At 33.6% G+C, this 19573-nt stretch overlaps 1 protein-coding gene across 2 annotated transcripts in view; it reads right to left on the bottom strand.

Annotated features, from left to right (window-relative positions):
• LOC150102621 (legumain-like) overlaps nucleotides 1-19573 on the bottom strand; it is a 205102-nt gene that overhangs the window by 27061 nt on the left and 158468 nt on the right. For both annotated transcript variants that reach the window (XM_090399527.1, XM_090399528.1), the window contains exon 12: nucleotides 6935-7051. In XM_090399527.1, coding sequence (XP_090255653.1) covers nucleotides 6935-7051 — 117 coding nt within the window. The remainder of the gene's footprint in view (nucleotides 1-6934; nucleotides 7052-19573) is intronic.

Genomic DNA, 19573 nt, shown 5'->3' with positions numbered 1-19573 from the left:
ACAAACATGGGTCTTTATGGTCTTTATTTCATCTTTGAAGTCACTGCTTTTTTCTAACATATAAAAATATGTCTACTATGCATGTTTCTTTAAAATGCTTAATTAATAACCTCTATGGTGACGAATACTAGAAAGCTGCTAGTATTCTAGAAGATTTGATAAGCTACATTTTAAAATAGCCATTTTATGTAACAGCCTCATGTTCCTTACGGACTGTTGCAAAGTTTATTATTGCTGTGTAAAAATCAAGGAGAACATCAAAAATATATTCATGGTATGCTACCACTATTGAAAAATAGTGGTAGCATACCATGAATCTCATCCTCTAAACATATCTATTGTCTTCCAAGGTTCTTAAAGATGATTATCCATTATGTTGCAGTTGACTGCAGGACATAATAGATAACTTGTACTGCCACACAGGTTCTTAAATTAAAACCAGCAATGACTTCAAAGATAAACTTAAAGATCTGTGTTTGATGGACAATGAAATAATGGTTGCCTTTGATGTTTCCCTATTCATCAACATACCATTTTAGGAAACTGAGTTCTCAGAACATTGCTATCATGTTGGCATTCACTATCAACACAAGAAGATGCATATTATCAATTCTTACACACAGACTTCACATAATCTGTTTTTCTGATTCCCTTCTGTTGAAAGAATTAGAATACAAATCACCTTGACTACTAAAGGACAAATCGCCATCTAGAAAATTATCAACATATATGATCCCTCAACAAGACTACAATGTGATAAAACATTGTCATACCCTACCTTAAAGGAACACTGGAATAAATAGCATAGGTTTTCTTTAAGTGTAATCTATATATCACTTTCTGACCAGCTCAGACTGTCTTCTTTGCTACCATCCTCTAAAGATAAATCATCCCCCCCCCCACCTGTCTATCAATTGTCCTGTTCATGTCAACTTTGCTATTTTGGACCCCATGCACCACTCTGCTGAGATTAGAATCAAAGTACATCAGGAATATATGAAATTCTTGGAATCTGATATGTTTAGACTTTCCTATCATATTACTGATTACTGACACTAGACAGAGGTCTCTGAAATCAGATCAAGATTCTTCACCCTGGTAGATTTAAATTTGACTGTCTGTTTCTTGAACTTGTGAAACTTAACATTGTCTATATCTTAACCACGCTGATAGCATGACAGACTGAAAGTTCTGGGAAGTGATCTCCATTAACCGTTCATATTTTCATAACAAAAAAAAAGGTATGCAATCTTGTATTTCAGTTACAAAAACTAACTATTATTTCCCTTTCTAATAGTACATTCTCCTGTTGACTTGGCTATGAATGAAACAAGCAGATAAATACCAGTAAGTAAACATGTGTTATGATTTGTGTTTTGAATGCTGTCTACCAATCTTCTTTCCTTTCCCTGATAATATCCTTGTAACACAAGATGAAGTATCATTATTACCACATGACACCTCCAAGGAGTCACTGCCAGAGTGCACTCCACTACACACATCCAACAGTCCCCTACTACTTAATTCTTCTACCAACACAACTTGCATCACAATCTCAATCAACCCAAAGGCATGTAGGGTTGTTGTTTTTTTTCACAATTCAGCATAAGCAGCTCAAAGGATTTTTTTTCCCCACTTTACTCAGTTTGGCACACTCAGAATAAGAAGGAGAAACATTAAAGTATATGGAGTTAAATAAATTCTATTATAACAGAATCTGCAAATATAATATGAACAACACTTAGAAAGTCAGGAAGATTAATCCAGCCATCTTCTAGTCGTCAAGTAGCAGAAGATAAACAAAATTTTAAGTACTCCTAATTTGGTTGCAAACACACACAGTACCATAGAAATTGATAGAAAACCTATGTGAAGGAGATTAGCAGTACTGCAAAAGAAACACCTCAGTATCATACAGAATGAGGTATGGGGGATGTACAAAACATTGAACAAAATGCATTAAACAGGAATCCTTATCTATACATCACATCAATGTACAACAAGAACTATGAAACATTTATCCTTCATCTGGAAGGACCTGATACTTGAATCCCATCTAGGATTCAAGAGACCTTTATATGGACTTTTTTCAACTAAAGCTGATTTAGCCTTCTCAAACTTTTTTTTTGAGGGGGAGAGATTTTTTCACCCTGCAAAACAGACATTTCAAATCAACGGAGTACATGCAATTAATAGATATGACACAACTGTCCTCACAGTGTCAACAAACCCAACTCCTCCATGTAGTTTTTTGTTGTTCCGCATAAGCAGTTCAAAGGAAATTCTTTTTCTCTTTACTCAAGTTTGGCATACTTAGAACAAGAAGGGAAAACATTAACCCATTATTCAATTTCTATTTCTTTCATGTTTTAATCGGCTATGGAAAACATGGAGATCAGTGTTTTAGGCCTACCAGGTTTTATATGGCTTGCTCAGTGTTACCTGTGAGTTTCCATTTCTTCAGTACTGTCACCTATGGACTTACATAATTGCTGTCACATACACATTTTCTTCCTGAAATGAGATTCGACTACCATTTCCCCATTTGACTTAGTTATTTGCATTTGGTATCACTGGATGCTGTATGGTCAGTCCCATATCTCATAGGGTTTTGTGAGTGAAGCCTTTTTTTTAGAAGTGGTAGAGTTACAGCTTCCCTTTCCACACAGAATTAGGACAATCACAAACATCCATGCCCATGGCAGGATTCAAACTTCCAGCCTCTTGGTTGGAGAGCAGATACACTGACCACTCCACTAACCAGACTGGCACTTCCCTGTTTACAACACTGTTAAATGGACAATTCATTCAACATATAAAATCTAAATGACTTCCAAGCAAACAGTTGATCTCCTTAATATTCCACAGAAAATGTGTGTATATGCATTGCCACTTTCATACTGCAGTGGTGCTAGTGATTTCTTGTGAACAACATAAACACAGCTACTCCTAATGTGCTGTAGGGTCTGACCTCTCTGGTGGGATCAATAGGAAAAAATAGCATGTATTCCTCTCGTTACAGGGTATTTAAGAGAAACATATATAGAGTGAATCGTATCAGGCTAATTTTCATTCCTTACCATTAAACCATTCAAGTAATGCAAGTATATATGAGATTTATTAAGCCATACTGCAGTCTACTGAGGCAATCATGCAATCCCTGTCGATACTTTTATATGAAGACAATGTCTCCTTTCACCATTTCAAATTTGCAAATGTACAGAAAAGTTTGGGGAATCCAAGTAGCAGGTCTTGATATCTCTTATGCAATACAATCATATTTGGCAAAAAAGGCTTATTCAAGAAAGCTCCATCATAGGATCCATCTCATGAATTCTACAACATTTATTAGCACTTTGTCTAGATACACATTGCATGCCATCAGGATTTTTATCCTGAAAACTTTACAGCTGATGCTAGAGTTCCACAAGGCTCTGTTCTTTAGTCTTTCTTCTGTATAACAAGTTTATTCACCAACTTTGCAACTAATGGTAGAATTTACAATGCTGTTTTTCACCTGTATTCTTCCTTATGTCAATACATGATTTGTTTATGCGAAAGAGAGAGAGAGAGAATGCCCTCCTCTTTATTTATCATTTGATACCCCCCCCTCCCACTACACAAATCACCAAACTTCATCAACTTCTATAAACCTAATTTATGATCTCTAAAACTACTGAGGGATAGTTTGGAGATCAGGAAACTTTCAATTTCAATGTTAGTAAACTCAATCCTGTCTGATTTCCAACAAAAAAGGAACCTTTTCCTTTCAGTCATACTTTTGGCAATGCTGAAATCTCGAAACAAGATGAAATTTCTCTTATTAGGATTACTTTATTTCCTGATCTCTCTTCAAAGATATTTGTCATGTTTATGACAAATATCTTTAGCTGAAGATATTACATTATCTATAAACAGAGAACTCTATACAAATCAGAAATCCATTGAACCACTGAATGCTGTTCTCATATTTGGGATGCCCCCTCAAGAGAATTTAGAACGATTAATGTTTTCTCTCTCTCACCGGTTCACTCTACTATCTTTCACACAGATATTTCTTTCTTACTGCTTATATTCTTTTACAAGTTTCTATAGTCATTATTCATCAGAATTTGCAATGATAATTCTCTAGCTCTCTTCTAAATCTGATAAACACAGCAGCAGCTATTCAACCTTCACAGAAACTACAAAATCACAAAACCAATTTTTCTTTCTCTTCAATCATTTCTTCTTTCTCCTCCAATGTAAGTGAAGGCCTAATGTCGTGGCCAAATGAACATTATATATAATGGTGTCTGCTATTTATCAGAAAATAATATTTTCATTATTAAAATTTGAATTTTTCAAACATTATAGAAGTATAACAAACAACGTTTTTTTCTACACTAATACACACTATGATGACCTACATTTTAAATTTACAGACTTAAATTCAAATGATTATTAATATTTAAAAAATGTGGCTTCACTATGCATCACTTCCCTAAGAAAAAAACTGGAACTACACATCCTGTTTATGAAATAACTTATTTTATTTTTTTCAGGTACTATTAAGTTTTCGGCCAGTGGTTCCTAAACTTTTTTTCATTCTCACTCCAAAATTTAAAATCATTCAGCTTGAAACACAAATGGTTAAGAAATTCCAGCAAAATAAAAAGATGTGAGAACTAATTTATTTGAAATTAGCTAATAAATGGAACAGGATTTTCTAGATTATCAAGCTAAAAATTAAAAATAATTTTTTGATTTCTTTTACTCCCGCCCATGAAGGATTGGGAACCTAGAGTACATTAGTACCGTGGGTGGGCTAAAGACTTTTTTTTCTTTTTTTAAAAATATTTTTCAAATAGTTTTTCAAATATTTTTCAAAAATTCAAATCCCACTCTAGAGACCAAACACTGAAGTTTGAGACACTGCAGTCTTCCAATAAATTATGTGGTGGTCTCATGCCATGTCATGAAATTCATCTTCTGCCTAAAGACAAGACAATCGAAACCTGCAGCTATTATTAATAGCAAATTAACCACTTGGCCAATCAGGCGAGCTAAATAGAACTGATTCATATTTGCTTTATACAACATGAATATTCATTCAAAGAATCCAAGAATATTCTTTGACATCAAAAACCTAATCTTAACAGAGTCACTAGGCTTGACTACTAGGGAAGTCAAAGAAGATAAAACTCTTCGAAGTTCTTGCTATTTTCCGAATATGTGACTGGATCAAACCAAGAAGCATTCTTAGTAAATTTCTATTGACCTTTGAAATTGAACGGCCAGTTTTCTCTACAACTGCTCATTGGTAGATGGCTTACCTTCATCAACTTCCATACTCCTACATGATTATCCAAGCATTCTGTCTTTTTTATTCCTGTCTTCCTCTTCCTGTACATTAATGACATCTCATTGACTTCAAATGCAATACATAGTTTTGCTAATGAGAACACAATCCATCTCTCTTTCTTGTTTATTAAATTCTGCAATGCTCTAACCATGATACCTTCAATGACATCTGTACATGGCACTTTGAATGCCACTGCAGATCATATGACAGTCTGGCCAGTTTTAGTAGAGATAAAGTAGACACGGTTTAAATTGTGTTTTATGACCTTTAGTTATCTTTAATAAAAATAATCAGATTGTCAACAAGATCAGATCTTTCTCTAAGTGGGTTAATATTTTCCTACAACCTAACTCAAAACTGGTTTCCTTCATCTCCTCTATATCATACTTCCTTCAGGAACTACAACCTGTTGCACTTAATAAAAAGAATAACAATAAGTGCCTTTGTTTTCTAGTCATACATGAGATATTAGTGTTCTCCAAGTTATACCACCCCGTGTATAAGATTTATATTTAAAAAAAAAAAAAACGATACCCGACTTCATCAGCAGCAGGAATATTATTCTACAAACTAATGCTTCTTAAAATCCAGGAATATTCCAATATGACAGAATTAACTCAAGATTTTTCACCTAAGTTTGTGTGTGTGTGTACAAAATATCAGATGGCACATCTTATTAATCAAAATGTAGAAGAAATGAAAAATTAATATTATTTAAAGTGATATCCACTTTAAATAATATTAATATATTACCCAGCTTTACAACAAAAAATTATTTATCTTGTTTTAAAATGCAATGGTATTCGACAAGTTATCACTTTACAGTTCTGAAGACGTCTTTGTTATCATACCAAATATGTATTCAAAAACAGTCATAAGACTAAATAGAATTTTAAAGCTATTTGAAAGAATAAGGTAAATGAAATAACTCATTTATTTTGCTGTCCCAACAAATGTTTTTAGAGTAGAGACAAAAAAGTTTTTCTTAAACGTTGCTTCTGAAATTCCAATGCAGTGTATACTGACTATGATATTATTCTATGTTATTAATTAATTTTCAGTCTATAGTGTAGAAATAGGCATAAAAATTTTACTCTACCTAAATATTTTTTTTTTAAATTTTGAATATCATTCAGAATTATTTATGTATAGTGTTATCAAAAATATATGTATAGTGTTATAAAAAAATAAAAATGGAAACTACTTTTAATTATTAATACCCTGTTAGACTAGAAAATCACAGAAAAATCATAATTATAGCAGTCAACTATAAAAAATAAAGAAAAAACTTTTCCTTATTTTTTATAAAGTTCTATAATTAAAATTTTAAAGAAAATTTTAAATTCTTTTTTTTTTTATTTACAGATGACTTCTGAATTAAGTTACAAAAAAAGTTACTCCTCTCTCCCTTAAAATTTATTAATTTATGATTTTATTAAACAATCTGGTTTTGTTACAAGTACCAATTATGTCAGAGATCTGATATTAAACAGCAATCATGCTCTTTGCAATTTTGTGGCTACCAAGAGATTCCAAAGTTTTAACTTTTGGTTATGAATTCATAAACACCGAAGTTAAACAACAGCTTACCCTTTGTAGCTTTGCAAGCCTTCTTCCCAGTTGATATTTCATATGTGAAGAATCAGCTTTGGCTAATTTCTTCTTTGCTATTATAAGGGGAACATCTCTACTTGGAACCGCATCATGCTAAAATGATGTATCATAAATTGAAAAATGAGTTGAATAATTTTTTTCATATTTCTCACTTTCTAACTGCGTGCGCGCGCACACACACACGCACACACACACACACCAATATACAAATATTTGGGAAAAGAGATAAATTTATCAGTCTTAAAGCTTACTAGCAATATATTTTCAAACAATGAAGTATTGCTAATAAAAAATGCACATCCTTACTGATTTAAAAAATCCAGCTTCCTTTAGTCTATACTGTAGCTTAAAACATCTATATATCAATCATTAAAAAACTGAAACTGAGTTTCATCAAATAAAAAGGACACGCTCTTTTGCATGCAGATAACATTACAATGGTAATACTGTAAAACCTCTTGTGAAATATAGAAATATTTTTCACCTATATCGATTTTAGATAGGCCATAAGATACCTATAATTAAAAGTGTATATAACCTACTGTAATGTAATAAATTTTGTAATACAATGTTAAAATAACTGAAAGTAGAATCATAAGCAATTGTAACTAAAAAGATCAGACAGGATTAGGCTAGTAAACTGAAGGTCAACAACAGTCTCAATGGTCAAAGAATTATAGGAGTTTTTGCCGTCAAAACCTAACGTAAGCGTGGGTGACATAAGGGCGCTTCCAGTAAATCCGGGAAGTTTGGAAGGCAAAGGATGGCCAATGATATAAAAAGCGGAGATTGAGGGGCAAAAACTCTCTTATTTTTTGTTCCTGGCAAGCTTTTCGAGGAGGGGAAGAGTCAGGGTCCCCCGAGCAGTAGTTCCGGAGATCATAGGGAATTCGCTGACAGAAGAGGCCATATTTCAAGGTAGCCTTCTGTGAAATTCTTCAATGAATGCAAGCACGTGGATGTACCGATCCACGTGCTTGCTTATTTGTCGCAGTTCCTAACAGCACTGAAGAAATATATTACTGTTACAAGGAAAGAATTTGCAAGACGACAACCGTCGGATAGTGCCCAATCACAGCCATTGTGCAAGATTAAGAAAAGAACCAGCAGAATTCGCCCTTAATCCTTTTGGATCCAGGACTGTACATGATATTGTGAACTTGTAAGTAAACTGCTTTATGTTAATTGTCTAGATTGTGTGCAAATGATAGATGTCGATTCTGTTTAACTAATGGCATAATGTATTGAAGAGGTCAGAAAGCCGAACATCAGTTTGAATGTGTGTAATAGAATATTGTAATCTTGAATAGTGCTTGTGTTATGTAATGCTTAAAACGTGATGAGTATAATTGTGCCTTATTTAATAAGACAGAGTAAGGTTAAGTATGCAAAAATCCATCCAAGTGTCCAATAAGTTGAGTGTATATAATTTCTTTGTCTACTGTTTTAAGTGAATTGTCTATAGAATGTGTGGAGAATCAGGCACGTGATATGTCCCATTACTTTTGATTACTAATTATAATAAACATGTTTCATTTTGTTAATAGTTTGTCTGATCTTTGTTAGCCAATGCACTGTCTCACAAAAACAAATCGAACCTGTGTGACCTAAGTGAAGTAACAGCCACGACTGAGTAATTCGGAGTTGCTTGAGATAAAATTGATTTAAGGGTTATTATATGTGCTTAGCAAAATTATTCTCTTGTATGTATAAGAAAGACAGAAAATTCTTTTACACGATCCTTAATGGTGCAGTTGTTAACAAAAATAAAAATTTAAGGATTAATACACTAGAATTACAGCAACCTAGATTAAGAATTTTGTCCCAGCTTGAGGCTTTCCTCAGTCTACATTACTAGCACGTGTAAGAGTATACTTTACAAAATTTAAAAAGGGGGAGCAAGCTAAGTAGATTACGAACAGACTAAATTAGGATAGTAGTATTATAAGTGAGTTTGAGATAAGAGCATACAGGCATTTTGTACAAGCTCAAGCAGACACGAAAATAACAAAGTAAGAGAGAAACACATTGAAGAAAGAAGTAACATCACATTATACAATATAAACAAAGTAGTAAATAAAATTACGTATATAAAAACGTTATAAAAGGTGCAGTTCGACAGGATAATAAAATAAGAACTAATAAATAATTGCAATACTATACTAAAAATTAAAGATGTCAAGAAATTATATTTTTGGTTTCGTCCTTTATTCATTAAAGCAAACAAAGTTTGCTTGCAGTCACTTTAACGACTGGGCTACTTGTGTATAGAGGCTAATGACTTCACACCAATTTCCTTAGTATCCCATAATGTAATGTGCATGTCCTTAAATTATTTCTTGGTATCTTTAATTTATAGTATAACTAAGTGAATAAAACTTTCAACAGCAATGCTACACCATAAGACTTCAAGCACTGAATTCAATACCATCTTTATCTGCTTTGCAACTAGGAAGCAAAATATCCACGTCCTACTATGACATGGTTATTTGTGAAAATATTAGGTGTAATGATCTTTACTGCCCAGTCAACTATTTTTAGTGGAAGCCTCAAATGGCTCAAAAAGCCTTTTGACAGTGTTTCTGGCTAAATTAGGCTCAAAAAGCACTACTGGTTTTTACAGCAGGATTGATGGGCTTAAAATTAGATAATTCAGGAATCCTGCACTAAAGCCAAGTTCCAGGATTATTAATTTAAACAGAACTCAGTCAGTGTCAATGATGCCCTTTAGCTGGAAAGAACTGAGTTCAAATCCCATCAAGGATATAAGGAACCTTTATCAGGGTTTCTTGATTGAAAATGAGTTAGCAGGTCTCATATGGAGGTGGCAGGGTTTTTCTGCCTAGAAATGTTTTTCATCCTGCAAAAACAGACAAACCCACCAGAAGAATGCACTTGACTTACAGGCATAATACACTGGCCCACAGCCTCACATCTAGCATCAGTCCATAAATCCTTCCTGGAGACTTGGGTTTTTCAATCTGCAAAACAGGGACACCAGCCAGAGACGCAGCAGACAATGCAGCTACAATTAACCACCCTATCATAAACGGTAATCAGTTTCTAATAATGAGTCTAACATGAATTTAGATACATAGATGGACAACTCAGAAGATATTCCTTATTCTCACAGCATACAATAAAATGGATATGTATGTGTGTGTACACTCATCTCCTACAATTCAAATTTGGCTCTTTTATGGGAATTCATTTATTTTATTCATTTTATGGGAATTCACTTAGTTCTTTTATGGTTATCTATCAATATCTCAAACTGGTAGTGAATGGGATGGGGGTACCCTTTTATAGAGAAGGAATCAGTATAGTATTTCAAAATAAACATGTCAAATAAGGACATATGATAAGGTATAACAGCACTGAGTACAAGAAGACATATGTGGTTATTTTTCTACTCAGTGCTTTCTAACCATGCTCTCTTATTTCTAGAGATTGGACTCATAGAAAGTTGTCTTCAGCATGTTCCAACTTTCATTTTGTATCAATTTATAGTGAAAGATATATACAGTGAAATCCAGGTTTAGTTGTTGATTACCTAAAATTTGCTTAATTTCAATGGTTCTGGAAAGAACAATGCTCTTCTTTGAATCAACATAGAAAATATTTCTTGTACTGAGATATTGGATTTAACATAATGCTTTAAGTGCACCAGTATTTAAATAACATGCAAATAAGTCGTCCTACTGAAACAAAGTATTTTATTTATTTATAGTGAAAGGTATGTACAGTGAAATCCAGGTTTATAAAGTTACTTTACATTCAGAAGTGTTAAGAAATCTTGATATCAGGTAGTACAAAACAAAAAAAAAATACCCCTCATCCCTTCAAAAAATTAATAATAAAATTAATTAATAAAAATAATTTTCATTTAAAGCATGCTATAATGAATAGACATGGAAGACCTAGAATCAACTTTTTTAAAAAAAAAAAATATATATATATATATCAACTCCATTCTATGGACCTCAGGACTCAACATGGGAAGAAATAAATGTATTTTTGTTTATTAATTATGCATGTTCAACTAGCTGGTTTGCAGAAGAAAAACTGGAGTTTCCAGAGGAAAAACTTCTAATGTTGTGGACTGGCCAATGATGAGAGAATCCAGAAATCCTGCTCTCTCTAGAAACCATATATTTACTTTTTTTTAATGTCATTTCAGGCTTCTACAAAGTAGGATGGTGGTTTCACACCAAGCAATGAAAATTATTCACCTAAAAGACTTTCACAAACATGCATGTTACAATATGAAATGAAAATATGACCAGCAAACTGCTCGCCACTTAGGCAACCAGTCTAGATGAGGTAAACTCAAAAATGAGGAATAGATTTTTTATTTATTTATTTCATATATTATTATTATTATGGCTATTTAGCCTGCTTCAGTTTAGGAGTACCCCTGTTTAGATGTCATTGGCTATTTACTCATGGATTCTTAGGGCATTGTAGGTGTAAATTTACCAAAAAGTATATGTAGCATAAGAAATAGAAATTTACACATGCCGTCAACCACCTTTCCCCTTCCTATTTTAAAAAATCAACCCTTTCACCTTTTCCCCCGCCCTATATAATATAATATATATGTTTATATATATTACAAAAAAAACCCGGGTTTTTCTAACTTAATTCTCCCAAATTGCCTACCCCCCCCACACACACACACACACATACACTCAGTAGTTTTTCGACATTGCAGAAAGAGGAAAAGCCGCAATACCCAGAAAAAGGTATGTGTAAATTTCTATTTCTTATGCTACATATACTTTTTGGTAAATTTACACCTACAATGCCCTAAGAATCCATGAGTAAATAGCCAATGACATTTAAACAGGGGCACTCCTAAACTGAAGCAGGCTAAATAGCCATAATAATAATAGTTTATTAAGAGGAGTAACATGGGAGTTTTCCCAGAAATGATATACATATTTCATATATATTCAAGATACCTTTTATAAACTTGGTTTTTTAATCCTATTTCCCAAGTGAGCAAACAGACAGGTAAGTCAAGTTTGTGGCTGCATGTAGTTTAGGTAAAATTCATATAAGCTCTGCATTACTTCAACCTTAGCATTGTCGGGTCTGGCTCCCACTGACGAGACCTCAATAAAGGTCGAAACTGGTATGGGTAGTGACCATTGCCTTTAATGCATATCATCAGACATCTCTGCAAGGGGATGTGCTTTACATTAAGGGAAAAATACTAAGGAAAGTGATCAGATCTTAATCCACCTTTATCAAGAGTTGCACTACCGTTAGTTGCCTCAGACTTGCACTACGTGCAGGTGCAAACTTGACTTACTTGTCTGTTTGCTCACTTGGGAAATAGGATTAAAAAACCAAGTTTATAAAAAATTACTTGGTATCTGGAATACATAATATACCCAAGTTAAAAGACTTTCTACATATACATATATACATATATATATATATATATATATATATATATATTTTTTTTTTTTTTTTTTAATTTATTGATTATTCTATACTGGAGAAATCTCAGAATTTTTTTTATACTAATTACTGTAAAAAAAAAGTAAAGATTTTTTTTTAATGTCAATTCACCCACAAAAGGCTGTTAGCTCACACTATCTATATTAGGGACATCAGTGGGTTTGAGAATCTGAAAAGCCTGCTCCAGAGACCAAACAAACTTTTTTCAAGCTACTTCAGGCCTCCAATAAGCAGGATGATGGTCTCGCATCAGGTAATGGTAAGATTTGGTAAGAACATAGAAAATAAGCCAATTTTATACAATGCTTTGGTTTCTTACATTTTTTCTCTGTATTCTCTAAGAGCACAAGCTGACTTACTTGCCAGGAACTTTTGAGATCTTTCTTCTTCTTTTCCTTGACTGCCTCTTAAAGTTCCTAAGTCCACTGTGGAGTTCTGATTTTTCTATCCTTGCAGTGTACCTCATCACATGCCTCTCTGGCTGAATCAGATCAAAGTTTTCTTTACGGTTTGCCACTGTATCTCCAAGGTTTGGTTCTTGTTTTCAAACTCTTTCAGTTTTTCTTGAATAATGATTGTGCATTTGAATCTACAGTTCACATATGATAGCTGTTCAACTTTGATATGTTTCAAAACTTTCTAATATACCCTTCTTTTCAATGTGAAGTTAAATTTTATCCTGGTCAACAATAAATGATGATCACTTCCTATTTTGAATCCTATATATATATACTCTTGTGTCCTGAACCAGTGGGAAAACATCTATTCTTTGCATCTTCTCTCCATGTGAATTTCTGTGCATTTTTATGTTGGAACATACTGTTAGTACTAATTAGTTCATGTCCTAAGCAGAAATCTAGTAGGTACTTATCATTATTATCAACTTTGCTCTTTTTCTCCCAAATCTGGTGATTATTTCCTACTCTGCTCTTTAGATCTCTAACAAGGACCAACTTTTCCTTTTTCTTTGTGTCAGCTGTTTTCTCTAATGTTTTGAAAAATTCCTCCACTTCTTCCTTAGTAGAACCTTCTGTGGGACCATAAGCAGAAATAAGTCTCGTTGTCCAGTTTGCCTTTCTGATATTAGCCCACATCACTGTACTTGATATTGCCTGCCATTCAAAAAGATTATCGTCATATTTTGTGTTGAATACTATAGCTGCTCCCTCTTTTCCCAGATTGTTATTGCCTGAACATAACATCTTGTATTTGTTGCTTAAAAGATCTCACCTATTTTTATCTTCTTTGTTTCAGTAATATATATTATAGCAATCTGGTACTTATCTATCCAATTTTTGGCTGGATGTCATAGGCTCTTAGGAAAATTTTACATTAAATAAAAAATAACTCTAAAAAGCACAACCTAAGCTAACTAAATATGGTCAATAATTACCTAACTAAAAAAAAAAATTAAAGAAAATAAACATATACATAAATATGGTTAGGAAAGATTAGTAGATTTAAAAAGTACTATCTCCCACAAAGGGGGAGAATAGACATAGACCACTGGATCTGTTTAAGTTGATACCATGAAGTAAAGTTTCACACATTTGTTTATAAAAATATTCTATGAGGAAATGACTTTCATGAACTTCTTGTCTTGTTCCAATAAGCTATGTTTAGTTCTGATAGCATGCTCAGCAAAGTCCAGACTGTTCAAGACTGGTGGTATTTCATATAAGAATTGTGTTCCTCTAGACGAATAAAAGCAGATCTTCTGGTTTTGTCCAAAATAAGATAACCCAGAAGAGCAAGGAATCTGGTAGATGCCTGGATGATTGAGAGGTGGAAGCCTATCCTTAGGAGAAGCGAGATGGGTGGAAATCTTTCTGATTGAGCGAAAAGCAACAAAAATATTCAGTGGGTTTAAAAACTATGTGTTCACTAATGCTATGCACATAAGGGATAGAATGCAAGTTATTTCTTCTGTATTTAAAGAGGTAAAAATACCATGCCTGTTGAAAGTTCTTGATGAAAGAATCCTTAAAACCATTAGATAAAAAGGTGGAGTTAATATGTTGTCATTCTTTCTGTATCAACATAAATATGGAAGAATATAAAGAATGGGCACATACAGGCCATTATATCCATGCTGACTCATCACCATCCTAGTCAAAAGGCTGGAACTATTAAGACTTTAGTACATCATGCTTATTCTTTATGTTCTTCAGATGAACTTTTTCAGAAAGAATTACAACATATTAAATCCACCTTTTTATCAAATGGTTTTAAGGATTCTTTCATGACAAAAACTTAATAGTTACAGTATCTCTACCTCTTCCAATACGTAAGAAATAACTTGCATTTGCATTCCAGTCCTTTATGTTACAAAGCAATTCTGAATGAACAGCAAAAGCTTTAAAACAACTGAATATTTTTGTTGCCTTTCGTCCCATCTGAAAAATCTCCACATAACTCATTTCTCCTAAGGACAAGTTTCCATGTTTTGGTTTTCCAGGGATCTACCAGATTCCTTGCTTTTGTAGATTATCTTATTTTGGACAAATCAGAATATCTGCTTTTATTCGTCTAGAGGAACACAAGTCTTATATCAAATACCATGAGCCAGAACAGTCTGGACTTGCTGAGCATGCTATCAGCACTAAAGGCAGAGTTTATTGGAACACGACAAGAATCTTCATAAAAGACATTTCCTCATATTATGTCTTTATAAAGAAATGTGCGAAACTTTACTTCACTGTTCTAACTTAAACAGATCCAATGCTCTATGTCTATTCCCTTTGTGGGAAACAGAAAAGATTATTAGCAGATTTAAAAAGTACTAACTTTATGTATCTATGTATCTGTTAAGTTTTCACAGCCATTGTACATGTTTTAAGGAGAATCACTTATATGACTATATATCTGAATGTTAAATTACAAAATAACTTATATTTAAAGGCACTACTAGTTTCTAGAATACTTCATTGGGTATGTAATACACAGAAGAAAAAAGAGATGCACAAAAAACATTACTTAGTTATATCACTAAAGATTTAAATTATTAACCAACTGCTCAAATTAGGACAGATTTGAGGACCTGCTGCATTGTTGTTATTCTCGTGCATAAGAACATGGTCTCGAGACTGACATAACTGAATAGCAGAGTAACAATCAAAAAGGTTGTGGCTGAGGTTGACATTAATGTGAATAGGATTTAGTGCAATTTCTGTTGATTCAAAGATTTTTCTTTCAACTTTATCATAGCATATATAAATAATTTCAGATCTATCCCAGTTTACTGAGTGTGTATAGTGGACTGATGGTGATTGAGACCAGAAGAATTAAGCACATGACTAGATAAAGCTGTGGCCCTGGTTCTACTATAATGATGTCTCTGAGATGTTCTTCGATACAAAGCTTGAATGATTTTTCTGTATGTCCATAATATGGGGAATTATAGTCACAACACAGATGGTACACACCTGGATATTTCAAACTGTTATGTTCAGGTTTTACTGGATGAAGCTATGATTGAAGCTTTCTTAAGGAATGAATCATCATCATCATCATCAACACCATGCATATCAAGGATTTACGCCTATCATGGTCTGTTCTGGCCTTAGAAGTCATTGAATCGTTTAAGAGGATGTCCTGGTTTTCTTTTTCCTAATGGCTTGTATTTTAAGGCTTGATTTGGTAATCTTTGTTTTCATTCTTTGAACATGTTCCATCCATTTATGTTTATATTTTTTTAATTTTTTCTATTACTGGTTCTTGGTTTAATTCTTTCATAATTTCTTCATTTCTTTTGTGATCAAATAGGGTATACTTTGCAGTTTTTCTCATAAACTTCATTTCTGCTATTGTTAATCTTTGTTTGTCTTTTTGTTTTATTGTCCAGATTTCGCTTCCATACATTAAGACTGGTAGGGCTAATGTATTGTATACTTTTAGCCTGGTTTGTTTTTGAACTAGGTTTGGTTTAAATATAGAGTTAATTACACCTGTTATTTTTAAATATTTTGCGATTTTTACATTTATATCTTTTTCATTTTCATATGTGATCGTACATCCTAGGTAGTTAAATGAATTCACCTGTTCTAAGATCTTGTTAACTATTACTATTTTAGTAATTGCTGGATCTTGTCCTTTAAAGGATATAGTTTTTGATTTTTCTGTTATTATCATACCATAATCTTTGGATATCTCATTTAGATCTAAAATAGCTTTCTGTAGTTTATCTTCAGAACTTATAATTATTATTTGGTCGTTGGAAAAGAGGAGAGTGTTTAAGTTTATTGTAGGAGAAAGTTTAATTCCTTGATGTAAATTTTTATTCCATTTTATTATTATTTCATTTAAGTAGATATTAAAAAGAGTCGCTGAGAGGGGGACATCCCTGTCGGACCCCTTGGTATATCTCTCTCTCGTATATGATAGCTCGTGATTTAATCTTATTTGTATTTGATTATTTTCATATATACTTGTGATAGCTTTTAGGATATTATTTGGTATTTGTCTTTCTTTTAATATGTTAAATAATGTTTCTTTTAACTTTGTCAAATGCTTTTTCAAAGTCAATAAATGCAATATGTGTTTCTAAATTGTATTCTCTTCTTTTCTCTATTATTAATTTTAGGCAAAAGGCCAGATCTATACATGATCATTCTTTTCTAAATCCATTCTGTACTTCTAAAATAAAGTTTTCAGAATATTTCATTAGTTTGCTATTTAGGATTCTGCTATATATTTTGTAACAGGAATTTAGTATACTGATACCTCTATAGTTTTTAGGGTCATCTCTATTACCTTTTTTAAAGATAGGAATCACAATTGCTATTTTCCATTCTATTGGGGGGAATACCAGTTGAATAAATTTTATTTAAAAATAATAAGAGTCTTTCTTTGAATCTAGTTCCTGCATATTTATATAGTTCTGAACCTAGTTTATCTTCTCCAGGTGATTTTCCGTTTCTTGTTTCTTTCAGGCTGATTTCTAATTTTTCTTTTGTTATTTCCTTTTCGTTAATTGTTTGCCAGTTGTCTTTTTTAAAATATTTGTCTGTCCACAATTCTGTGTAGTAATTTAGAAATTCTTCTAATTTCAATTCAGTGTTTAATTTTATGTTTATTTTGGTATCTGCAATTAAGTGTTTCAAAATTTTATATACATTGGGTCTTATTTTATATAAATCATGTTCTAAATTAGAAAAAAATTTGTTCTATGATTCTCTATGTCTTTTTCTGACTTCTCTTTTAGCTATAGCTCTTATTGTTATTATTACAGGCAACTCCAGGGAGTCATTAGATCCATCGAGGGAGGCCCAAATCATATTCATCACAACTATTCGACATTCATACAGTATCTATCATACCTCGCCTTAAACTCATTCACTGTCACAGCATCCACCACAGACTCTGGCAGCCCATTCCACTCATTCACCACTCTAAAAGTAAAGAACCCAGCTCTAACACCTTTACTAACCACACTTTTGCCCAGTTTCCATGGATGTCCCCTAATCCTCCCACAACTAGCCCTTTTCTCAAAAATATCTTCTGAATTAATTTTATAGAAACCCTAGAGTAATTTGAATGTCTCAATCATATCCCCACTCCTCTGCCTATCAACCAATCTTTGCAACCCACAAATCCTCGACCTGTTCTCATAAGGTTCATTCCACAGACCCGCTATCATCTGGGTCCCTCGCCTCTGGATCCTCTCAACCTCCTCCCCATATCAAGAAGAAACCTAGGTGACCAAATCTGGGCACAGTAGTCGAGATGGGGTCTTATCAAGGCTCGATACAGAGGAACTATAACCTGCTTGTCAACGTATTCTTCAGCAACTAAGTGATTTGATGAGCTGATTTGGCCCCTTTTGCAATGTGCCCCCTAAACTTCAACTCCTTATCCACCAACACTCCTAAATCTCGTGCCTCATCAATTTCCTGGAGTACAGTTCCACCAATGTAGTAATCTGCTGCTAATCTTTTCACCCCAAAATGTATAACCTTACATTTTGTCATATTAAATTGACATCCATTCTCCTTAGCCCAGACCTCCAATCTATCCAAATCTTCTTGCAAAATTTTGACATCATCTGCATTCACTATTGCCCAACCCAACTTTGCATCATCCGTAAACAAATGAACTGTTCTTCTAAGATCCTTTCCTATATCATTAATGAACAAATTAAACAGCAGTGGTCCAAGAACAGATCCTTGTGGCACTCCACTAGTCACAGGCCATCTTGTGGACTCTACTCCTGAATAAACCACTCTCTGATATCTCTCAGTCAACCACCCTCCTATCCATCTCATCAACCCTATATCCATCCCCATATGCTGCAATTTACTGATTAGAATTCCATGTGGTATCCTGTCAAAGGCCTTAGCAAGGTCCAGTAGAATCACTGTAAACCCATTACCCTTATCCAGTTCAGCCGTCACTGTGTTATAATACGTGAGCAAGTTACTGAGGCATGACCTACCCTTCACAAAACCATGCTGTCCCCGATGCAGTATCTCATTTTCTTCTATCCAATCTTGTATTTTCTCCAAGACCTTGATAATGATTCCTGTTATGCTGATTGGCCGGTAATTTTCAACAGCAGCCTTGGAACCACCTTTATGCAGTGGAACTATTTTCCCCTCTTTCCATCCCCTTGGGACTGACCCAGACCCAAGGCTCAAATTAAACAAAATGGTCAAGGGCACTGACAATTCTTTAGCTGCTTCACGTACTACACAAACTGGTATACCATCCAATCCCACAGATGTATTGACATTGAGGTTCTGTAATAGACTAGTTACCTCTACTTCATTCATCACAATTCCAGTATAAGCTGTTTGTTCTTCCGTTCCTGCAATGTCACCACCTGGATGATATACCCTTGCAAAGTGCTCGCTCAGTAATTCCACTATATCAACTGATTCGGTTACCTCCCTACCCTCAGCATTTTTTAAGATCATTCTGCCATGAACATTTTTCCTGTTACTTGCAACATATCGAAAAAACCGTTTGGGATTCTCTTTAGCCTGCATGGCCAATTTTCTTTTGTAGTCCGCTTTTGCTTTTCTTACCACCCTTGTTACCATCCTGGCCTGTGCCTGCTGGTCACCTTTCTCCTTAAATTCTCTCCACAATTGTTTCTTTTTTTGCAGCTCAAGCTTAATAGTGTTATTCATCCATTTAACCCCTACT

The sequence above is a fragment of the Typopeltis vanoorti genome, chromosome 10 (assembly GCF_054136105.1).
Source record: "Typopeltis vanoorti isolate ZY-2024b chromosome 10, IOZ_Tvanoo_1.0, whole genome shotgun sequence".
NCBI lineage: Eukaryota > Metazoa > Arthropoda > Arachnida > Uropygi > Thelyphonidae > Typopeltis > Typopeltis vanoorti.
This window is presented reverse-complemented; position numbering and strand designations above follow the sequence as displayed.